Source organism: Sorex araneus, chromosome X (genome assembly GCF_027595985.1).
Source record: "Sorex araneus isolate mSorAra2 chromosome X, mSorAra2.pri, whole genome shotgun sequence".
Classification (NCBI taxonomy): Eukaryota; Metazoa; Chordata; class Mammalia; order Eulipotyphla; family Soricidae; genus Sorex; species Sorex araneus.
Window position 1 is genome coordinate 316999498 of NC_073313.1, and position 24926 is coordinate 317024423.

Consider the following 24926-nt stretch of genomic DNA (forward strand, 5'->3'; position numbering starts at 1 on the left):
GCTACAAAGGACTGTTTATGGTGACTAACTAGGAACACTAATCTGTCTTGTCTGACAGTAGCCATGTCAGTGAAATGAGTTGGAGATTTGCCACCCAAGGTCAGTAACGGATGAGAACTCACTGGGCCTCAACAGGTCACCCCACAAAGACAGCTTACATGCCCTCTGTGGCCTGCTCCAGATCACTGAGGGGGAGAACTCTAAGTACCGTGGGTTTCCCTCTAACAGGGAAAGCGAGGGGCTTGCAGAGATCTGAGTTATTCTTTTTTTTTTTTCTTTTTGGGTCACACCTGGCGATGCACAGGGGTTACTCCTGGCTCTGCACTCAGGAACCACCCCTGGCCATGCTCAGGGGACCATATGGGATGCTGGGACTTGAACCTGGGTCGGCTGCGTGCAAGGCAAACGCCCTACCCACTGTGCTATCTCTCCAGCCCCGATCTGAGTTATTCTTAACTCATACTTAGGAATCTTTATCGCTCCAGAATTTTCAGGAAATGAGGATTTTCATTTAGCTTTGAGAACTGGGCCAACAGAGACCTGCCTGGCTCTATCTTCTCATTTTATAGGCCAACCATGCCTCCAGTTGACAAGAAGTTGTCCCTGCAGTCCTCTTGACAATGTTGGGCCTTGTCAAACCTGTGCTTGTTACAGGGAGCAAAGGACAGCCCCCTAATCATGTACACCATGGAATCAGGAGTCTCAGTCAGAGGGAGAGGCAGAGTCAGGCTTCCAGTGACCTGCGAGGGTAGGTAGGCAGCCATTAGCAGCCAGAGTGCTGCAGAAGACTCATGGACGGAGGCCTGACACTCTTCTACTCATCTGGACTCTGCCACTGTGGCTGTCTCTACACCGTGAGTGCCACCTACCCAAGGCACAAGACGGCTGGACTGTAGCACAGGAGTTAAGGCACCACCTATGTTCCCCCAAGCCCCCCCAGATACAATCCCTAAGCACAGAGGAGTAAGCCCTGGGCACTAATGGGTATGACCCCCAAACAAAACCAAAAGCAAAAAAGGGGAACATTACTTCCCATCTCACACCCCTGTTGCCTGTGGCAATAGGTATTCTTGAGTCATAGCTGAAATTTTAGGACTGAGGATATAAGAAGTATTTTTTCCTAGATATTACAAAATTAAACTAGATTATATATCTTTAAAGGAGCTCTCTGTGATTAAGATTTACCTATATCAGAAGAAAAAGAGCCTACTGTGATTGTGACTTGAGACTAATTTACATGAAAGTATCCTTATATAAACTCATATTTTAGGAATTCAACATACCTTAAGTTATCTGCAATTAAGATGAACTTAATATCTTAAAACAGCCATGTCTTCTCTGAGTAATTAATGTTAACGTATAAACTTACATTTTTCCTATTTAGTCATATTCTTCCTAAACTTATGCAGGCTTACTGATCAAATCAACTCTATTTAAATTTAGGAAAAAATGTGTTTAACCAAATTAAATCATTTCTTTAACAGGGGCCACACTTGGTGATGCTCTGGGGTTACTTCTGGCTCTACACTCAGGGATCACTCCTGGCAGTGCTCAGGGGAATATATGGGATGCTGGAGATTAAACCCAGGTTGATCACATGCAAGGCAAATGCCCTCCCTGCTGCATTATCACTCCAGCCCCAAATCATTATTTTGACAAAGTACCTCAATAATAATTGTTTTACAGTATGTCAGCTGGAAGTTTTCTGAGGAACAACAGGGCAGAGATACTCCGGAAAGTCACTAGACAGAGGAAAAGCTACAGAGTCTCTGAGTTCCTGGGCAGTCTCAATGTCCTGTCAAGACCCAGTGCCCTGTAATTCCAACCCCACACTATGTTGCTGCTTGAAGGGTAACAACAATGGAATGTCTGACTAGATCCTCATGCCCACAAAAAATCCTTTTAAGATTTTGTGACTTTGCATTTTTCACACATAAACAGTATTTACCTACCTACAGACAGTAGAAAACTACCAGGCTCCTACCCCTGAATGAATACTCTCAAGGAAAAACGTCTTTTCTTTTGTGTAGCCACTTTCCGTAGTGGCAGAGCGCGTGAGGTGAGGCCGGAGCTCTGCTCCCTGGGCTGAACCCTCACTCTTCATTTCTTTTCAGACCAGCAGGGATTATATTATGTAGATGAGGAAACATTCATTTTTGCCACCCAATACCGTAACAGAAGTGCCTAAGGGCTTGGATGTTAGGCGCAACACTTGGCTACAGAGCTCTAGAGATAGGAGAGCATGCTCTATTTCTTGTACTCAAGAGGCTAAGGTCCATGACACGCCCAAGACAGACCCCCAACCTGCCAAACACTCTTCATGATTTCAAAACCACATAGGAACAGGTAAAATAATCTCCCTCATAGTTGATAGAAGCACTTGATAGAAAGTCAGTGAGGAAGAGCGGTATCACTGAATAACAAATTCATCATTTATAGAACATTCCATCTGATAGGATATACTTTGAAGAGCTCACAGAACATATGCGAAGATTAAAAAAAGCATAGCTTGCACCTTTTCAAATTTTTTTTTTTTTTTTTTTGCTTTTTGGGTCACACCCGGCGATGCACAGGGGTTACTCCTGGCTCTGCACTCAGGACTTATTCCTGGCAGTGCTCAGGGGACCATATGGGATGCTGGGAATCGAACCTGGGTTGGCCACGTGCAAGGCAAATGCCCTGCCCGCTGTGCTATCACTCCAGCCCCATCACCTTTTCAAATTTAAAAGGTCACAATAACATATCACAACATATTAGAATATAGGCCAGGGCCAGAGAGACAATACGTGTTAAGAGTGGCCAACATGAGTTGGACCCCCGACACCCCATATTGTCCCCAAGCCCCAGCAGAAGTGAGCTCTTACTCTTACATCAGGAGTAGTAAGCTTTGAGCAGTGCCAGGCATACCCCCCACCCCACCTCTCCTTCCCAATACATATTGAGAGGCTGAAATAACAGAAAACCCATTCGTCAGCATTTATCCCAGAGAAACAAAATGTTTACACACACACACACACACACACACACACACACACACACACACACACACACACACACACAAACCCTGCCATACTACTCATAGAAGTGTTACTATAATCCCAAATGGATAACAAAGATGCCCCTAAGTAGGTAACTAGTTATAGAAAGGCAAGCACCCTTCCCGCTGTATAATCTCTCTAGCTCCTCTTATACATTATTTTAAGCATAGAGGTGAAGAAAGGACCAGTGATCCCTAGAGATTAAAAATGGTGGGACTGGAGAGACATAACAGTGGGTAGGGCACTTGTCTTGCATGCAGCTGACCAGGGTTCAATCCCTGGCATCCAGTAGTTTCCCAGCATTGCCAGGTGTGGCTCCACCTAGGAGGAATTACTGAGTGCAGAACAAGGAGTAACCCCTGAACATCACTGGGTATGTCCCCAAAACTAAACAAAGTGAGGCTGGGATGTAAGACTATAATGGTGAAGGTGTTTGTGATGATGGAATAGTTTGTCTCTTAGAGTTGCAGAGATAAAAAGTGAGGTAAATGACAGAACTCTTCAATTTCTGTAATTGTTAAATACTTATGTGCAATACAAGAGTTGGGGGCAACGGGTGAATGGAAGATGGGACCTCTGTATCACTGAAAGTTACCACACAAACAGATCTAAGTAGCATAACTTAAAGCACAGCAGGTAAAGCATTTGTGTTACAAACAGCTGGGTGGCCCGGGTTTGATCCCTGGCACCTCATATGGTCCCCCAATCCTGCCAGGAGAAATCCCTGAGTACAGAGCCACAAATAAACCCTGGAACCTCCCCGTTATAGCCCCCCAAATTCTTTTGCTACCACAAGGGTTAATGCACATGCCTTACATGTAGCTGACAAGGTTTGAACTGGGCACCACATGACACTCAGAGATGGAAGTACCTCCAAGCACAGCCAGTGTGGCCCAGCCCTTCTGCCTCCCACCATATTCATTTTCCTTAAAAAGATAATACGAACCAGGCATGAACCAATACCTGTAAGGAATCGATGCAGTTTATCTTGTTCAGTTTATCATGTCTATCTTGTTCAGAACTTGAACAAAGAGTCTGGCTGGCCAAAAAAGGCTCTTCACTAAAAAAGGCCTATGCTAACAATGGCCCCCAGAGCCTGCCAGGACTGAGCCCTGAGTGCAAAGCTAGGTGTAAGCCCTAAGCACTCCTGGATGTGACCAAAGGGAAAAACAAAAAGAGAAAGTCAAGTCCTGCAATAACAGGACCAAAACTGGTAGGCAGCAAGTCCAAGTCAATGAAGGTCAAAAGGCAATAGGACTCTGGGTTATGCTGTCTGCAAATTCATCCTTCTACAAGACCTCCTGAGAGACAGTCCCTTAGGACCTGGGTGGTGAATGGGTTCTGGCTTCTCAGGTATCATCAATCCTAAAACATATGCTCACAAATGCAATTAAAAATTTTACAAAGACTTTTCTCCTAATTTTCTCTGAGCCTATCCTGACACTATCTCTGCAGTGTATTAGCACCGTGGTCTCACTCAGAGGGGTTCCAATGGTAAGTGGAGGAATATGGGACTTAAAATACTAAGAGGCAGACCCTCTTAGATTTAAGTCACCAAATACTCTGGAAGGGAATTCGGCCATTCATCTCTAAACCTTGTGTCCTATTTTCAAATGTACTTTTTCCTTTCTTCCCTTTCTTTATCAGAGGGAGTGGAAATACAGGATGAGGGGTCCCCCTTCACCCGAAAAAAGGGGAGAATACAGGACCAATCTCATAGCACCTGGCATCAGTAGAAGATGAATGGCTCACCACAGTGTTTTAGCTTTTATTTTTTTTGTGTCTCTTCACTGAATGGTTATAATAATAAACAGAAAAATATCAACTGGAAAGTTGAAGCAATTCAACTACAACTTAAAGCAATTTAACATTATTTTGTTTTTGCTCATGCGAGAATAGAACCATTATAACGGATCCATAACCCACCCAGTCCAGGAGGTGGGGCTGAGGACGGAGAATTGGTCTCTTCTCCATCAGTGACCTTTTCTGAAAGCAGTGTGGTGTCTTCCAAAGGTTATCAAAACACATTACTTAAGGCTTTTTGATCTTTCTACATTTTCAGCCAGGGCATCACCTTTGACAATACAGACTCCAGGTCTGCTATGTGACAGCGAGGAAGATCCCCTTTTAAAACATTTCAAGAAGTATGGCTGGAGAAGTTTGGAATAACTCTCTACAGTAGATTTCAACCTTCTGTCTTCAGTCTACTCCTCCAAGATGAAGAACCAAACGTTTTATAGCTCCCCGTTTTGATACTCTTCAAGTTATACAACCCAACCCAGAAGGTTTTCCAGAGAAAGCACATTAAGATTTACATAAACGTTTTTCCCTTGCTCCACACACTAGGCAACACCTGCAGCAGCCCTGCCAGCACTGTGCAGGCACCACATCTGGCGGGAATGAGCTGTTTAGAGGTTTCTTCTGCCTGACTGAAGTGATTCCTTGAAGCCACATGGAATCTTACATATTTCACTGTTTTCAGTTCTTATATTATTGCTGTAATACCTATACAGTTATAAACTCTCTGATCCTAGATACTTTGCAGATTTCATACCTTCCTCACTTTTCCTAAAGGATTCTTGAATGTCACAAAGTAGTTACACAGCAAGACTAGCGAGCTGTATTCTGTGTCAATCTCTGCTATCCTCCTGAAGGACATGCGCTCTCCCTTCATGACAAATGTCCTTGCAGCTTCATCTGTAGTGCCCAATCTGCCTCATCTAATACTTCCGCATGTTAAATGCTCCTCCTGGCCGCCACTCACACTGGCAGGCGAGGTTGCTCAGTGGATCACAGGAACCTTAGGAGGGGATGGCCTGGCTTGGTCATCCCTTAGAATGCACACTAACACAATTCCAGCCACAGCTTGCTGTGGGTCCTTCCTCCAGCAGACTTACATTCGGGTTGCCTCAACTATCACCTGAGTTGGGGAAAAAGAAAGGAAGCCTACGCTGGGGCAGATGGTCTAGGCCATGTGCCAAACTGCCTTTGCATACGGCCTCAAGAGGCTCAGGGCCCATCCTCAGCTTCACTTCTCCAGGGATCTCTACCACCAGGACTCAGGCGGGTGCCAACGGCACAGTAGTATCACTGCCAGTAATTTTCCCGTTCCTAAGCAGGATGACAAAGTGCTGCACAGATTCAAGACACTGCAGCATGGTCTTTGTTGACTCACTGCCCAAGATTTCTGGCAAGGAGAGGACACTGAATCAACAGTTCTTAGGAGCTGAATGCAAAGTCTTAGCCAAGATTTTCTTCACCACAGGACTTACTAGCACATTCTTTAAGTCACTTCATGTGCTATTCCATCCTCTTCAGTTTCTCCCCACTCTTCAGAGGCTCTAGACAAACTACTCAATGTATGATGAAAGAGAAGGGGGCCAGTTTCACCTCCTGGTGACTGCTGCTTTCCATGTGTGCAGTGGCCCAAGGGACTGACGGATGACAGCTTACTTCTCTGTGCCTGATGGTGGATCTGAAATTAGAAGCTCCTGGGGCTCATCAGGCTCCTCAGTATCTGAAGTGGTTCCTAAGTGGGAGTTGCTGGTACACAGTCTCTGACAGCATCTAAGTGAAGGCAACAGTGATATCAAAACAAAACCTGGACATGGCACAACCAGCAGGTAGGTCTGGTTAATCTTGGTCTGAAGCACAGGGCTCGCAGCCTTAACTCCTATAGCCCCCAGAACAGCAGGACATCTCTCCCAACTTGGCACCGGAACAGCACAGTTTTCCAAAAGGAACTCTTTTACGAAGTGCAGCGTGCAGGCTAACACAGCCATTGGTCCAGTCACAGCAAATGCCGGGGAAGAGCGTCTGCTCCACGCCTGTGGTCTGCTGAAGAATCTGTGGGACTGACTGGAGATGCTGGAGGACACTGCTCCCCTTGCTGGTCCTGCACCACAAGCCTACTGCCTAATGGTTTCACAAAACCCTGAGGCACAACCCTTGGAACAGTGGTAGGGAGGAAGAAATGACTCTTCAGACAAGTGGACGGCTCAACAGGACAGCACGTGTCCAGGCAGGCCTCACGGTGCAACATCCATCACCAACTGGCAAAGAAGGGCAAATCGCACGGCATCTTCAGGGTGCTGGAGGCAGGCGCTATGGCAGGAGAAGCAGCAAAAGAGTCAAACTTTCCCAGGTCAGTATCCAGACATTCCGCCCCAATCCCACTCCTGAGAATTTATTCCAAATTCATTTTCAAAAGGGAAAAAAACTAAATGCACAGGAACATCTGTCCTAGCAACCAGGGGTTAAAAAAACATGGACCCTGAAGTTAAAAGCCCAGCCTCCATTCCTTTTTTTACTCTGAGGTGTGTGTGGGAGGGGGGGCGGGGGGAGACAAACCCAGCAGTGCTCAGGGGACCACATGCCCTTCCACTATTTTTTAGGGAAAGTGACATACTTTCTGAGTCACCTTTTCCTCATATGTAAACTATAGATGACAGCACATAATTTCCAGGGTTGTGAGATTAAGGAAACAATCTGCATACAACATCTGAACTATATTATGTATTCACCTACCAAAATTAGCTTTTATGAGAATGTGGGGTAGGGGAAGTGGAAAGGGGAGCTGTTCTGGATGGCGGCACTGAGGGGAAGTCTTAGTGACTGTTCTAACGTGATCACTTTAAGGTCTTCATTGCACTAGGTATTGAGAACACTATGATGGAGAAGCCCTGCAGCTCAGGAAGAAGCTTAAGTCTTTTCACCAGCTTTTCCTGCTAAGGTACTACCCTCAGAAAATTCCTAAGCTTCTGAGACTGTAACAAAGGAGAAAAGATGGAGAAGAAAAGGGGGAGAAAAAGTGGCAAAGGGAAGAAGATAAAGGACGAAGGAGAGCGCAACTGAGGCTGGGTTTGACAACTGGAGCCTCTGGAACTGTAGCCCGTTTGCTCACCCTGCCCAGAGGGAGCACATGGGAATGAGTCCTCTCTCTGAAGGAACACACTTGGGGAGAGGCCCATTCCCAGGACTGCTGCAGGGCCGCAGCTGGGCACACAGCTGAGGGGTCATCTTGCCAGTCTGATAGTCATGGTGTGGCCAGTAGGAGAGAGAGGAGTGACTATTCTCAGGACTGATTCGGAGCACAATGACCTGTGCCTGCCTACCTCTCCAGCTGGAAGGAGTACACAAAAGTACAGCTCCATAAAGGAAATACACAGAAACAGCTAAATGCTTGTACGCACCTTACGGAGTGAATAGCCTTTGTTCTTTTCTTTTAAAAAATACTGAATTCTGAATTCTTTTTTTACAGAGTTCAAAATTGAAACCCAGATCTCTTACACGTAAATCATGTGCATTAGAGTACTGGGACACCTCACCGGCCTGTAAACTCTTTATTTTAAATTCATCTAAGGCTGAAGAGATAGTTCAACAGCTATCTGCCACTGGAATAAGGCTTTGCATGCAGAAGGCCTGGGTTTAATCCCCAGCAACTCATGGTCTTCAGGAGCACCACCAGGAGTGACCCTTTAGCACCATGCCAGGAGTAGCCTTGGGCATGGCCAAGTTATTAGGGAATAACTTGGATTCCCTAATCTGAATCCAAGAATAACAAGTAAAATAATAATTAAAAAAAATTTAATTCTAGGGGCTGCAGCAATAGTACAGTGCGTAGGGCATTTGCCTTGCATGCAGCTAACCCAGATTCAATCCCCAGCATCCCATGTGGTCCCCCAAACAATGCCAGGAGTAATTCCTCAGTGCAGATCCAGGAGTAACCCCTGAGTATCTCCAGATATGGACCCCCACCAAAAAAAAATTCTATCCATAAACATAGTCCGTAATCTAAAATAAAAATTAATTCTTTCAGGGGCTGGAGTGATAGCACAGCAGGTAGGACGTTTGCCTTGCACGCAGCCAACCCAGGTTCAAATCCCAGCATCCCAGCATCCCATATGGTCCCCTAAGCACCGCCAGGGGTGATTCCTGAGTGCATGAGCCAGGAGTGACCCCTGTGCATTGCTGGGTGTGACCCAAAAAGCAATAAATAAATAAATAAATAAATAAATAAATAAATAAATAAATAAATAAATAAATAAATAATCTTTCAGTGGGACATCCACTGGCATATATAAAATATTACTTTATATAGGGATGTATCAAAATTAAACAACTTAACTTACTAAAAGGAATGCTTTATACTCATACATCTCATTTGATTCTAAAAGGTAGCGGAAAAAATTTGAACTCATTTTTTATTGATAAAAGAATAAAGATAATCTTAGAAAACTGGAAACACAACTGACACTTCCGTGAGGTCCTACATTATTAAACAGTAATAATATAACGCTAGCAAAGAAACGTAAAGGTCAAAGGTACAGAATAGGTCCACATATGCAAAGTACTGAAGAATGTGAAAGTACTGAACCTGGAAGGCATGGAAGATCAATAAATATAGAGTCTTATTTCACAAAAATAAATTGCAAGTGGAATGAAAACCTAAAGGTAACCAAACAAAAGTATTGTAAGAAAAGACAAAAGCAATTTCAGTACAAAATGATAATAAAATTTTGCAGATGGATGGTGGTATGGTTGTGCAAAAGGCTTAATAAACTGGAAACCTAAGAAAAAGGTTAAAATCATAAGTTGTTCATGTGTATTTTACCACAATTTTGGGGAAAAAGGTTATATTCTTGTAATTGGAATAATATTCTCAAGTCATAAAAATCTTGGAGCCATTATTTTTCAATTTTATCCTATAAGAACTTTAAATAACTATATGATTTAAAAAAAAAACCCACACGAAAATCCACCCACCCAAAACAGGGCCAGACAGAACAGTGAGTAAAGCACTTGCTTCGCACATTGCTGGCCCAGGTTTAATCGAGAGTCACCCCAAGCACCACCAGGAGTGATTCCTAGGCACAGAGCCAGGAGAGCATTTTCATCAAAAAGTGCTTCATCGGAAGTAGAAATAAGGAAAGGGGCTGGAGAGACAGCACAGTGGGTGGGGCATTTGCCTTGTGTGCAGCAGGTCTCTGTTCAGTCCCCAGAACCACACCCGGCCCCCCCAAGCCCCAACAGGAGTGATCCCTGAACACAGAGCCAAGAGGAAGACCTAAGCACTGCCAGGTATGGCTAAAAATAACAACGAGGAAAAAAAACAAAGAAAAAACAAGGGAAAAAAGATATACAATTGACTGAAATAAAATATATACAACTTTTATAATAAGGTTAACATCTGAATATATAAAAAGCTGCTATTAAATACAGAATGACAGTAAGCAATTCATAAAAATACAACTTCCTAAGAAAGTGGAAAAATAAATACGTAAATAATTTAAATTTACCTATAAAATTAGTAGATTCAAAATACTGATTTCCACACTTGACAAAGGTGTATGACAGTAGGTGTTGGCACTGACTTTTTATTAAAAAGACAAGCATACTTCTCAATTATTTATTTTAGGTTTTTGGGTCACACCTGATGGGTGATGTTCAGCGGTTACTCCTGGCTCTGTGCCCAGGAATCACTCCTGATAAGCTTGAGTGACCATATGGGATGCCGAGGACTGAACCTGGGATGGCTGTGTGCAAGGCAAATGCCCTACCCACGGTACTACTGCTCCAGTCTTGTTGTCACTGACTTGAACTACTTATTGGCAAAAGCTTTTAAAGGGCAACAAGTCAGCAGAGAGCTGGATGTCAGACGCATGCTCACTGGTATCCAGGCTGCAGAAGAGTTCCCAGAGACATGGAAGAAACCCGAGCAAAAATATTCACCACACCATCAAAAAACACAATCCACTCTCTTACCGATAGTGATGAAATATACTTTCCTACATCCATTCACGCTATAAAAATACCAGACAGTCAAGGCAAGAAATAGGATAGATTTCTAACAAAGAAAAACCTACAAAATTTATAAAACTAATTTGAAAAGTAGCCCTTATTCCGTGATTTCACTTGTCCAAAAAGTGAGTGCTTGGGAGTACTTCTACAGTTAAAGCACAAGCCTTGCATGTGTGAGGCCTTGCATTCAATCTAGTGCTCCCCGAAATGCTATTGGGTGTGTCCCCAGCACAACAACAAAATGTTGTTGCTGTGGAAAAACAGGAAAAATCTAGGAGAATGCATCTCAAGCTATTAACAGTGGCTATCATCTCTTGGAGCAGCAGCACAGAAAATTCTTAATTTCAAAATGACATTGTTCCTACGTTTGAATTATTTAAAATAAGTTACCCTTTTTAACAGAAAAAGTAAGGAGTAAGAAATCAAATGTCAGAAATACTTCCAGGATTAGGGAGATACTTCAACGGACTGAGGTGCATGCTTTGCATGCAGAATCCTGGGTTCCAACCCTGATATCACATGCTCCCTGCCTCACCCAACTAACCAAACAAAAAATACCTCCACCTTTCTGCAAAAAGGTGGAGAAGGGCCAGAGCAAAAGTACAGAGGATAGGGTGTTTGCCTCGCCTGTAGTTGACCTGGGTTTGATCCCCGGAACCCCATATGGTCCCCTGAGCCTACCAGGAGTGATCTCTGAGCATAGAGCCAGGAATAAGTCCTGAGCACCACTGCATATGGCTCCAAAACAAAATAAAAAAAAAATAAAAAAAAAAAGAGGAAGAGGCTCAGAGACTTCTAGGACAACTGGAAACCTTGAGGGGCAAACAGCACACGGCCTCCAGGTTTTCAGGCTAGGTGGATGTGGTAGAAATGAAGGCTCATCAGTCATGGAACATCACTTGAGCCCCATAAAGGCAAGCTCTGGGCGAAACAATAGATGGATACTGAAGGAAAACAGGCCTCAATGGGTAGGGCACTTGCCTTGCATGTGGCTAACCAGAGTTTGATCCCTGACACTCCGTAAGGTATCCCAAGCACTGCCAGAAGTGATTCCTTAGCACAGAGCAAGGAATAAACCCTGACCATTGTGTGCCACACCACTGCCCCATCCTCCGCACCAAAAAAAAAAAAGAGTTGACTCAAAACTATTTTCTTCCACCCTTTAATTTCTAATCTTCGGGTGGTTCAGACTATTATTTAAGAACACAATTTTTTGGCCTGGAGTGATAGCACAGCGGGTAGGGTGTTCGTCTTGCATGCCGTTGTCCCGGGTTGGATTCCCAGCATCCCATATGGTCTCCCCAGCACCGCCAGGAATAATTCCTGAGTGCATGAATCAGGAGTAACCCCTGTGCATCGCCAGTTGTGACCCCCCCCAAAAAAAAAATTTTAAAGGACTAAAAACTAGATCAGCTAGGAGGAACTGATGATGATTTCCTAGATAAGAGCTATAAAAATACTTAGTTGCACCCTAAAACAAGTGAATACCAAGATCTGGAAAGATAACATTTAGGAAAGCTGTTAACAAAGTTATTGTCCAAACAGTCCCACCTATAACCTCGGACTAATGAAATGATGAGAATGGAAGAGAAAATAATGAAGAAAGAAGATAAAAACATTACATTACCAGACACTATTCTTATTATACTAGAACATACTTATTTAGTCCCCACAACAATTTCAGGAGTACAATAGAAAAGGAGACTCGAAGAGGTCCGTAACTTGCTCAATTACAAAACTATACCTGAACACGTTCCGGGGAAAGGTCAACTCAGAGAAGCGATCACCAACTACATTGTAGTCGAAGGCCATGTGGGGGAAGGGAGTTGTGGGCTGAATGAGGGCTAGAGACTGAGCACAGCGGCCACTCAACACCTTTATTGCAAACCACAACAGCTAATTAGAGAGAGAAAACAGAAGGGAATGCCTTGCCACAGTGGCAGGGTGGGGTGGGGGGGAGATGGGATTGGGGAGGGTGGGAGGGACACTGGGTTTACGGGTGGTGGAGAATGGGCACTGGTGAAGGGATGGGTTCCCAAACTTTGTATGAGGGAAGTATAAGCACAAAAGTGTATAAATCTGTAACTGTACCCTCACGGTGATTCTCTAATTAAAAATAAATAAAATTAAAAAAAAAAAAAATGATAACACAAAAAAAAAAAAAACAACAAAAAACCAAAACTATACCTGAAGCTTAAATCTGAATCTGGTCTACCTGCAAATTCAGAGGACCGGAAGGCCCTGCAATCAGTCTGCCGGCTGACTGGCCCTACCCTGTCACCATGACGCTCATGCCCTTAAACTTCCCAGTCAGACTTACCTGTGAGCTGGAAGGCAGTACCTGGGAGGGAGACTCCTCTGACAAGGCTGTTCCTGCGCCCATGGGGCTCAGGGTAGTGATTCTGCTTGGCTGGCCACGGAGCGTCAGAGTGATGGTAGTAGGGACCTTCAGGCCTGAGAGAAAAAGGCTTTTTGTTCTGTCACTGTCCCCACTTTCCCTTCCTGAAGTTTCTTCCCCACAGACCCTCCTCCCCAGATGGGTCATCTATGCCCTATCCATCCATCTGAAAGGCAACAGGAAACATCCTGTGTCTTCCAACCTCTCTGGGGGATGGGCCCACACAGCTGAACCCGAGGGTCAATGCCAGGACCCTGTAGAGTTGGGTTCAACATCCACCTTGCCCATGTGAGACAGGAAGACACTGAGAGAAGGTCCCGTATCTGGGAGTCCCCACGTTCTCATGAGCGACTCACCTGATGCTTGGTTAGAGATCTGAGCCAGGCCAGGCAGGCTGCTTGCCAACTTAGCGAGGCCCCCATTGGTCAGCAGCTGGTGGATGGCTGTGGGCTTCCCACCAGGAGTGGCACCCAAGGAGGAGAGAGTGGTGGCCACAGGAATGGTACGAACAATGGTGCTGGTGCCCGTGGTGATGGCACCCAGGCTCTGCATGGGGGTGGGCAACTTCACACTGGTGGCCTGTGGGACACACAAGCCCAGGTGATCAGAAGCTGTTGCCAACAGCAGCATTCGAGTGTGGAGGGCCCATTGCATATGTTAAAGACTATCATGGACTGGGTGCCTGTAAGCAAGGTTCTTTTTCAGGCATTTTCCACATGCCATCTTAATCCTTGGAAAAAATGAAAACCCTCTGAGGGAAGTACTATTATTATCCTCATTTTAACAGACATGGACAAAAAGACAAAAGACATTTCCTAAGTTCACACAGGAAGTGGTGGAGCCTTAAACTTTGGTAGCTCCTGGGTCAGGTGTCAGAAGGCTGTGCTTGCCCTTGGCTCAAGACCCAGCCCCCCTGAGCAAGCCAACTATGCTAGAGGAGCCTCCTCCTCACTCTTGCCCCGCCCAGGGAAGGGAGATGTGCACCTGTGAGGTGGGCCCGGGCGAGGGATTTGCTGGGAGGCCAGAGGTCTTACTGCTGATATCCTGCAAGCTGAAGCTGAGGCCCTGGAGGAGGCTGCTGGCTGATGTGGCCCCTAGGGGAGAAGACACAAAAGGCATCAGTGTGGGCTTGTGTAGCCAACTCTCCAAGCACAGCCAAGCTCATCCATCCTCAACAAGGAAAACACAATGGTTTCCGGAGACAATCGCAGCGCAGCCTGAAAGACGGTGGGAAGGAAGGGCAGCCCTGGCATGTTTACAGGGCGTCCACGTAAAGGCAAGTCACACATCAGACACACTGCCCGAGCGTCATTCTGTCATTATGGGCTATAACAAAACTACCCAATCTCCTTTTGGAAGGTTTCGGAAAACCAAAAAGAGCCTGAATACCATTTTTTTTGGTAATGAAATCTAAATTCCCTTTCTTTTCCAGAGAAGAGGAATAAGTTTAAAGGCCAAAGAATTCCAAATCCCTGGCTTACACTCTGCCTTTCAAAGAGAAGGATCCTCTTAGAGGAGAAGGGTCTCTGCGGGCTGCAGCAACTACCCTTTCACTGCTGGGCGGGTATGGAGAAAGGAGACCGGCCCAGGCAAGGAAATGTCCCATTCTGCTAATATTCATCACAGCACCATTTCTGCTTCTCATTGATTTTGGTATCTTTAAACTCCCCAACTGAAACCTAATACATTCACCTCCCACCACCTATTTCCCCTCCTAACCGCCCTCCAGCAGCCCCAAGGCTCCTGGGGGGAGCTGCTGGGTCCCCGATACCTGGGAGGGAGCTGCCAGGAGAGGTGGCCACCAGGCGGCTCTGTAGTGTGTGCAGGGTGCTAGGCGCTGTGCTACTGGACACCACTGAAGAGGCTGGGCTGAGTGACACTCCCCCTTCTGAAGCACTTGACCTTGGACAAAAACAAGGAGCTCATTATCCAAAGATCAGAGAGCAGCAGACACCAGTAATACAGGGAGGGGCCAGAGCAAGGCAAGGCTTTCAGCACTGGAGCCAAGGCAAGGGCCCCGGGTTCTTCCCTCCTCTTCCGAACTAGACCTCTGGTCTTTCTAAAAGTCAGCCTAAGTAAGAACTTCAGCCCGAGACACTTCACAAACTTCAAGTAAAAATGAGTCAACAAAGATCCCAAACAGAAAAAGGTCATGCTCCCCACGGCAAAATCCAATACTGCCCATCTTCCCAAAGCAATAAATGACTTTAGAGAAAAGGTAAGAATAAAGAAGGGATGGAAGCGGACACGTGAATACTCACTTGGTTGTGGTGAGGAGCCCTGTGAGCTCCTTGGCCCCGCCAGAAGCTTGTCCCAGAGTCATGGTGATGGGCTTCCCGCCCGTAACTGCAAAACACAAAAGCCCACGGCCACACCGCTCAATCCGATTTGGCCCCTCTCTTTCAGGCTAGATGCAAAACATTATGGATGAGGTAAAGCCAACAAGCACTCAAGGTCAAGCGCTTCAGAAAGGGGAGTGTCACCACCCAGACTTCTCAGGGGTCTCCAGCCACCACGGACAGGAAGATTTAAAAAATGGCAACGAACTACCTTACAGTAGGGAGAATTCAGGCTACTATTTCCTTTCTATTGTTTAAACATTCGATGTATATAAATAAATAAATAAAATATATAATCTTTAAAGCAAAATCAAACTCAGTACCCTCACCTAAAATTTTAAGAAAAACGATATATAATGAAAGCAGGCTCAAAATGTTTTGTTCAACATCAGCCAGATTTTTTCCCCCTTCAAGGTTATAAAAAAAGGAATACTGACTAAAACAATGTATTTGTAGACCTGCTAAAAAATATGATACTGTGAATGACCCCATAGCTTCCTCTGCTCCTCATTCACATCAGATCATCACCCCAGCCTGCCACCCAGCCCTGTGTGCAGCTGTGCCCTCTGTGCTCCGTCTCTGCACTGAAAAAAAGGGTAAGCCACCAAGAATACAAAACTGTGTGCTCCGGAAGAGTTGGTTCTTTTTTTTTTGGGGGGGGAGGGGGGAACAAGGTAACAGAAATTAAGAAAAGGAAGGAAATAAATAGTATACCACAGAGATGTTGAAGAAAAGTGAGAGGAAAGAGGAAAACGTCTCAAAGGTTGCAGTTACACTTCATAACCTCTCAGTTATGCCCCGTGCCTAGAGAAACTCACCCTCTGGAGCTGCTCCCTGGGAAGAGGCGTAAGGCCCAGCAGCTGCATCCCCTTGGGAGATAAGGGACACCTTTATCTTGGGTCGCTTGGAGGTTTTACTACAAGGAAGAGGACTGGAGGGAGGGTGCCGCTTCAGCTGGACCCTAAGATCATCTTTCTCGGCTTCTTCTGTTTGTTCTGATGAAATGGGAACTGAAAGATGAAGCAAAGGTGAGGTTTGCCACAACCCGAAAGAGCCCGACAGACACTGAGAGTACCATCCCACTCGTGCGGTCACATGTGAGAGGAGCTTGCCAATGCTTTAGTCCCTCCTCACACAGACCCAACTCGGGGGAACTCCACCCCCTCCTTCACCCTGTCCTAAAGTCCTAGAAGGCTCTGAGTCGGTGGAAACATGAAGAAAAGACACTTGAGCCTAGCACAGGAAAACCAAGTGACTGCGTGCTCACCCCAGTGGCTCTCAGAAGAACTGGACTCATTCCCAGTTTCAAGTCCTCCCCCATCGCACAGCTAGAGGGAAGGAAAGCTTCTCTCTCATTTAGAATCTGCAAGGAACAGCCCCTTGGTCCTCTCTGAAAAGGAGATGCTCTCAATGCTACCCTACCCTCAAAGCCTCAGGGGCAGCCCAACAGATGCAAAAAAAAAAAAAAAAAAAAAAAAAAAGACCATCACTGGACCTTTAGGCTAGCTTTAAGGTGCTACTGGGCAAGAGAACATCTGGTCAAAACAACTTTAAGCTCCTACCCCAACAGAGACTGTGCCACAAGTTAATTCCCATGTCATTTTTACTACCATAAAGCCCACCATAAACCCACACATGGGTTTCCCCATCCTCTCAAACTCATCCTGAACGTGGTCAAACCTCATAGACTCTTACTTTACCCCTCCAGTTCCCTCACAGATACTGTCTCTTTAAACCCAGACGACTATTCCAAATGCTCTTCTGAGCATAAGTAATCAGGGTGGGAAGGGGAGGCAACAGCCAAACAGGGTAAGTTGGTGTGGGGGTTACTTGGCACGAAAACACAGGGACTACTCTTGATCAAACTTAGAGCATAACCAGCTGGAAGGGTTGCTTAGGCAACAAACACACTGACTACAATCTAAATAGGAAGGAGGGTGAAAGGGAAAGGAGATATAGGTTTTATGCTGTTAAGAGGCTGGTGTGTTTACGGAAGTCATGATAGAGGAAAGGAGAAATGTACAGGAAAATGCAGGCTCACAAGCAAAGGGTAACAGGCAACTTACTGGAGAGGTACAGTCAAGACCCCACAGTGACAGAAGCACAGAAATGAGAAAAACACCATAAAAACAAACAGAATAGGGGCTGGAGTGATAGCACAGCAGGTAGGGTGTTTGCCTTGCATGCTGTCAACCCGGTTTCGATTCCCAGCATCCCATATGGTCCCCTGAGCACTGCCAGGAATGATTCCTGAGTGCATGAACCAGGAGTAACCCCTGTGAATCGCCAGGTGTGACCCAAAAAGAAAGAAAAACAAACAAACAAAAAACCAAAAAAAACCCACAAAACAGAATAGAAAAATAAAAGGAGTCAAACAGAAAACCCCAATAAAACAAAAACAAAAAGGCAGAAGAAAGGGGCTGAAGTGAAAATAGAGCAGAGCAGGTCAGGTGCTTGCCCAAGCACTGCCAGGAGTAATGCCTGAGCGAAAAGCCAGGAAGACCAGACGCTACAAGTGTTGTACTCCCCGCCATGCCCCCCCAAAAAAGGAAGAGAAAAAGGAAAATCAATAAAAGGCAACAAACAGGAGAGAAGCAGATAGCAGAGGTTGAAAGGTGAGAAAAACAACAATACTCACCAAAGAGACAAGAGGAGGTGCCAGGAGGAAGAGCTTTCCTCACCAGCATATTTTGTTTCAGAAAAGCAGCAAACTGTGCTAGAATGAATCAGAAAGAATTACAGAATCATAGCCAGCCAGAGAAAGGAGACAAGAGAGGGAATAAGGAAACGATAGGAAATGCTTTAGAAAAATGGTGAATACGAAATTTTTTTTTTTTGAGTTATTTCAAGGGTTTGAAATCAGAATCGAACTACTATTCAGCACGTACTATTTTTTTTTTTTTTTTTTTGCTTTTTTGGGTCACACCCGGCAATGCACAGGGGTCACTCCTGGCTCATCAGCATGTACTATTAACCCAACATAATAAATGCACCTGACTCATGGGGCAACTGTCATGAGCTGTAAGAGACCCTAGCCTGTAGTGAGGCTCCATAAATGCTAATTATTAACATTACCCCCGTCTATGAACTGAAGCGATAGCACAGCAGGCAAGGCGTTTACTTTGCACGTGGCCGACCCGAGTTTGATTCCTCCATCCATCCCTCTTGGAAAGCCCGGCAAGCTAGTGAGAGTATCCCGCTCGCACGGCAGAGCCTGACAAGCTACCTGTGGCATATTCGATATGCCAAAAACAGTAACAAGTCTCACAATGGAGATGTTACTGGTGCCCACTCGAGCAAATCGATGAACAACAAGACGACAGTGCTACAGTGCTACCCCTTGCCTTTGAGTGCCACCAAAGCCAGAGTGCACAACTGCTACTCTCCCCATAACACTCCAAGTTCCCCTTTGAAACCAGCTCACTCAGAACTCACGCCTGTGTTCAGGGCGTACTCCTGGCTCTGGGCTCAGGAATGTCCTGGCAGTCTATGAAGATCGTATGAGGCGCTGGATTGGGGGAATGCAAGGCAAATGCCCTATCTGCTATATACTCTCTGGACCCAGAAATTCTTAGATTCTTAGGTTTTGGGTTTTTTTTGGAAGGAGGGGAGTTGGTACTCAAGGGTGACTCTTGGCTCTGCACTCAGAAATCATTCCTGGCCGGTTGGAGGGCCATACGGAGTGCCGGGAATCAAACCTGGATCACACATGCAAGGAAAGCACCCTACCAGATGTACTATCTCTCTGGCCCCCACAGAGCTCCTTAGAGTCTTTTTTTTAACCCCCCTTAGGTCACACCGGCGATGCACAGGGGTTACGCCTGGTGCATGCACTCACGACTTACTCGGCGGTGCTAGGGGGACCATATGAAATGCTGGGAATCAAACCCAGGTTGGCTGCGTGCAAGACAAATGCCCTACCTGCTGTGCTATCGCTCTATCCCAGATTCTTAATTATTCCCTCCAGAAGCACATGAGACCTAAGTGGTTTGGGGATATGGCTTAAGTGACAAAACATGCCATGCATATGTGAGGCCCTAAGTAAGAGCCTCAGCACTGCATGACCCCAGCACCATCAGGAGTGGTTCTAATTAAAATTAAAAAAAAAAAAAAAAGTCTAGATGGCAGGGATGTCGCTCAGTGGTGGTGCATGTGAATTGCATGAGGCTATGGGTTCAATTCCTGGCAATGCTCTCCAAATACAGGTTTCAAAGAGGGAAAAATAAAAGCTAAAGGGACACACATGGGCCATCAGGAATTTGTCTCTAGCCACTACTTAAGAAAACTGAGCCCACAGAAAATCTATATGGACCCTCTGGATCTGATCTATAGTTTCCTTTTTCTATCCACTTCTGCTCTGTTAGCACTGTACCTGCTTATAGGCACCCTCATAAGAAGACTGGACTTAAGTCATTTTAAAATTTTGATTAGCTTTGGGGCCATATTCAGTGGTGCTCAGGACTTACTCCTGGCTCTGGGCTCATGGATCACTCCTGGTGGGGCTTGGAGTACTATATGGGATGCCAGAGGTTGAGCCTAGGTCAGTCATGTGCAAGGTAAGTGACCTACGCATTGTACTATCTCTCCAACCCTGGATATAAGTCTTGATCTTTTGATGTCACACAGGTGAAGGGAACAAATCAATTTCCTTACTATAAGAAAGTCATCTATATCTGTGCCTCTTCCTAGAACCCGGGAGCACATATTCCTTAATACATTATTAAATATCAATACCCAAGACTCTCACCTTAGAAATGTCCAAGCATTGAAGCAGAGGCAAGAATCAGTCACTGATTCTCTCCCTACCAACTTAATGCTCACCCTTCTGTACCATCAAAAAACAATTTTTAGGCCACACACCAGGTGATGCTTAGGGGCTTCTCCTAGCTCAGTTCTCAGGGGTTGCTCTCAGCAGTGGTCAAGGAAGGCCCATTTGAGCCTGGGGGATCGAATACAGAACTTCTGAATTTAAAACGTGAGCTCCAGTTTTCTAAGCTATACCCCTGGCCCTCTATAGCACCTTATAAAGCACTCAACTGCTCTCTAAACTTGTTTCAATATACAAATTCCCAGTCAAATCTAAAACCTACCTGCAAAGAATCCTGATAAACTTCTCTAAAAGTTCCAGCATGGGAACCTTAAATCCTCAAGGTCAGACAAAGAAAGGGTACAAGAAGAGAATCTAGTAAGCAAACCCAACCACTCACACCACTGATTTGGAGCAATCTCTGACAACAGGAGTTGCTGGGCAGGGACTGAACAAAAGGCATAGCTGGTCCAGTCTGGAGTTAGAAAAACTGTGGGGGCCTTCAGATAGTTCAGTGATAAAGCATCTCCCCTGCAAGTCCAAGGCCACAAGTTAGAGGCCAGTACACTGCAAAAATGTCTGTTGAGCACTACAGCTAAGGTGTGTGATTCCTGGTAGGCATATGAAGTATGTGAGTGACCACGACCAAGTGTGTGATTCTCAGTCATTGTTACAACAACAAAGAAAAGAAGAAATTTTTGAAAAAGTTTCAGATCAGGGCTGGAGTGATAGCACCAGGGCATTTGCCTTGCACACGGCCAACCCGGGTTCACCCAGCATCCCATATGGTTCCCTGAGCACCACCAGAGTGATTCCTGAGTACATGAGCTAGGAGTAACCCCTGTGCATCACCAGGTGTGAACTCCCCGCCCAAAAAAAATGCTTCAGATCAACATACAAGTAGTCAACATACAACGGCCTAACTTCTAGAATGCTAAGACAAAGCTTTATCAGTGGAGCTCTACAGTCACTGATGCAGTTCTTTTGTGATGTTTAATCCTTGAAGAACATTCATTTCAGCACACTTCTGCTCAGAGAGGTGGCACTGGGAAAAAATGCCAGTGCTTTCCAACTCCCACAAGACCACTGCTAAAGATAGGAAACCAAGAGAGCCTCTGGAGCAGGCACCTGTACCTTGGGCTTGCTTGTGAGTCAGTACAGCTTCTGTCCGCTGCACGTGTCTTTTCAGCAGTTGAGAGCTCCCAACCTGACTGCATTTCTGTGCAGAAGCCACTGTGGTCACTTTGGTCTTGGGACTGGAGGTGGGACTGCTGGACACACTGGAGAGATCCTGAGCAGGGCGAGGGAAAGACAAGAGTCGAGCCAATGGTGTTGAAAAGTAACCACTGTTAGCCCTTGAACCCCCTGACCAGAAACTCTTGTAGAAACCCACGGGCTGACTCCACTGAGAAGGTGAACAGGAAGCCTCAGGAAGTGAAGAAATCTACTGCATCGATTTGAGTCCCCAGCAAAAGTGCACCCCCCGCTCCTGCATTACCTCTGAGCCTGAGGGAGAGGCAGGCAACTTGGCAGCGGGCGAGGCAGGTCGGCTGGCCCGCTCAGGGATCTCAAAGGCCAGGTCTCTGCGAGTAATGTCCCGAGGCTTTTTCTTCTTCTCAGCATCCTGATCCCGAGGCTCGGAGCCCACGTGGCCCTCGGTTCGAGTGAGTACTCCCGTCAGAAAGTCAACAATCTCATCCTAGGGCAGAGAGGGAACAAGGCCTCTCAGTCCACACCTCTAACAGTTTCAATTCAAACTGATACACTTGGCATTGGCCTGAAATGTCACCCCCGTGCCTGCTCTGGAAATGCCATGTCCAGGAACTCTTTCTATAGTGCCTTCTCCCCCAATAATTTGCCAGTGTCTAGATCCACTACTTCCCTCCCTCTTGCCCCCTTTCCTTAGTTTATAACTTAAGAGTACCAGAGGTCTCAGTAGACATCACCTCACTTTTTGAGACACAGAAGTGATGCCAACAATATCCAGCCTAAGAGGTTGTAGAAAGCAGACATAACTGAGAAAAACACAGAAAGCAACTTTGTGTACCTGAATGCATCTGTCCACCATGCTCTGAGTCAACCCTTCTGATTTCTTCTTTGCTTTGCTTATTCTAAGAAACAAACAAAAAGTGACGTTTGCTTCTAACAGTCTATGTTATCATATGCAGAAAAGAATGGATCTCCCTTGTGTCAGTAATTTTCTAGACACAGGAAGGAAGATTATGCTAGTCTTCAGGAAGACCTACAGTCTGGAACTCAGTTTCCACATCTGCAAAATAGGGAAACCAATACTTCTTCACTCAAGAACTTGTGTAGCTGATGCAAAATAAATTTATATAAAGAACAAAGAACATATGCAAAGTGCCTGGGATAGGCTAGAGCAATAGTCCAGTGGGAAGGCTGCTTGCCTTGCACATGGCCGACCTGGGTTCAATCCCCGGCATTCCATATAGTCCCCGAGCCCATCAGGACTAATTCCTGAATGCAGAGCCAGGAGTAAGCCGAGTATCGCCAGGTGTGACCCAAAAACCCAAAGAGCAAAAAAAAAATAAGAAGAGCAAAGTGCCTTGGACAATATGGGGTAGGAGTACTAGCAAACCTGTGGGTAAACAAGTAAATGCTACCTGATTACTAAGATCTCAATCAGGAGTCTCCTAGTACAGGCCCCGAAATTTTACTGAGAGCTGTGGAACTGCTATTAGAGTAAGAAGAGGAAAAGTGGTCAGTCCTAGATCTGTTTAGAACAGATTAATTCAAAAGGTTAAGAAAAAAATGTTCATACCGGGTTACATATCCCTCTCTGAAAGTTAGCTTCTCAAAATCTAGGCTTTTGATTAGTCTCAGCAGAGGGACAAACAAGTGCCCCAAGAGGCAGGGAGTAACATTCTCAGCCACTAAACTCAGAGACCCCAATTGTTGGCTTTTTAATTTTGGGGGTGGGGTAAATAGAGGTGAGCCTGGTTTGGGGGCAACACCTGGCAGTGCTCAGAGCTCTGTGCTCAGGGACCATAAGTGGCAGGGCATGGGAGACCATATGGGGATCAAACCTGGCACCCCACGCAAGGCACATGTACTACTCACTGTACTACCTATCTCTCCTGGTTGCTGGCTTCTGACCTTGTCTTCCATATTTCACACCCTCTTTACTAATGAGGACAGTGAATCCCAGAAACTAAACAACTGACTCACACTTCTTAGCAAAGAAGTCAATACTAAATTGAGGTTTTCTAATTCTGTTCAATGATCTTGCACCAGGCAAATATTTCCTAAACAGCCTCACAAGTAACCATCAATTAAGGTATCTCCATCTCCTCTCATGGCAATTCACTACCACCTAGTCTCCTATATAATGTCTGAGGGCCAGAGCGATAGTACAGCGGGTAGGGCATTTGCCTTGCATGTGGCTGACCCAGGTTTGATCCCCGGCACCCCATATGGTCCCTGATCCTAGCAGGAGTGATCCCAGAGCACAGAGTCAGGAGTAAGTCCTGAGCACCCAGGTGTGGAAAAAAAAATAAACAATAAAAGAATGTCTGAATAAATGTTTTTTAATTGCCTTGATAATCAAGGCATTAGATACTAAGTCTATAATAGTTGTCAATGACAAAGGGAAGTTCTCCAGACAGTCTCTGCATAAAAAAACTGGTGAGGGGCTGGAGCACTAGTACAGTGGGTAGGGCGTTTGCCTTGCACGCGGCCGACCCGGGTGCAATTCTCAGCATCCCACATGATTCCCCAAGCACAATTCCTGGGTGCAACGCCAGGAGTAACCCCTGTGCATCACTGGTGTGACCCAAAAAGAAAAAACAAAACAAAACAAAACAAAAAACTCTGGTGAGTCAAGTACTTAAAGCTTCCCAGTTGATCATCAAATGAAGTTATAACTAAGCACTTTTTTCTAATGTCAAATAATTGGCACAACTTACACCTATGTACTTTCCAGGGAAACACATCTAAAGGACTTGTCAACATTTTAGGAACAGAAGATATCTCAATGACCAAAGGTACCACCATCTCCAAACGCTGTCTAAGCTATAGCAGTTTATACTAGAACCTTCAAAAAGAATAGTTCATAATTGGGGGGAGGGGAGTTCCTTTACATTTTAAAAATTCTTCACTTCTCTTTGTTGCTGCTGGTATGTATGGGGGGCTGAGGAGCAGGGGCATCTGCATACACACTTGGTTGTGGAGGTCATAACTTGGTTGTGGTGTGCTGGAGATAGCACACACTGTTGTGGCACTAGGGATCCTAAATGGCAATGCTGGGGCTGGAGATAGTACAGCAGGTAAGGCGCTTGCCTAGCATGTGACTGAAGAGTTCCAGCACCCCATAAGTCTCCCAAGGACCATCGGGAGTAACCCTTGAGTACAGAGCTAGAAGCCTTGAGCAATGCCAGTCATGACCCAGAAACAACCACCAAATAGCAGCATTATTGCTAGGACTGTGCTCCTATGCATGTGCTGCAGTGTTGGGGTTTGGTGCTTAAGTGATATATGGGACACTAGGGACAAACTCATATCAGCTGGGTGCAAAGCAAATGCCC

At 45.5% G+C, this 24926-nt stretch overlaps 1 protein-coding gene across 5 annotated transcripts in view; it reads right to left on the reverse strand.

Moving 5' to 3' along the window:
• Nucleotides 1–4782: 4782 nt before the first annotated feature.
• The window catches only part of KANSL3 (KAT8 regulatory NSL complex subunit 3), a 44350-nt gene continuing 24206 nt past the window's right edge, over nucleotides 4783–24926 (reverse strand). For 3 of the 5 annotated variants that reach the window (XM_055120379.1, XM_055120380.1, XM_055120382.1), the window contains exons 12-22: nucleotides 22430–22493; nucleotides 21881–22081; nucleotides 21517–21673; nucleotides 18214–18291; nucleotides 16394–16585; nucleotides 15498–15582; nucleotides 15008–15138; nucleotides 14221–14330; nucleotides 13593–13815; nucleotides 13159–13292; nucleotides 4783–7142 (exon numbers count right to left, since the gene is read on the reverse strand). In XM_055120379.1, coding sequence (XP_054976354.1) covers nucleotides 7122–7142; nucleotides 13159–13292; nucleotides 13593–13815; nucleotides 14221–14330; nucleotides 15008–15138; nucleotides 15498–15582; nucleotides 16394–16585; nucleotides 18214–18291; nucleotides 21517–21673; nucleotides 21881–22081; nucleotides 22430–22493 — 1396 coding nt within the window. In that variant the 3' untranslated portion in view covers nucleotides 4783–7121. Of the gene's footprint in view, nucleotides 7143–13158; nucleotides 13293–13592; nucleotides 13816–14220; nucleotides 14331–15007; nucleotides 15139–15497; nucleotides 15583–16393; nucleotides 16586–18213; nucleotides 18292–21516; nucleotides 21674–21880; nucleotides 22082–22429; nucleotides 22494–24926 lie in introns of those variants that run through there. The other 2 variants (XM_055120381.1, XM_055120383.1) reach the window with 2 other exon arrangements.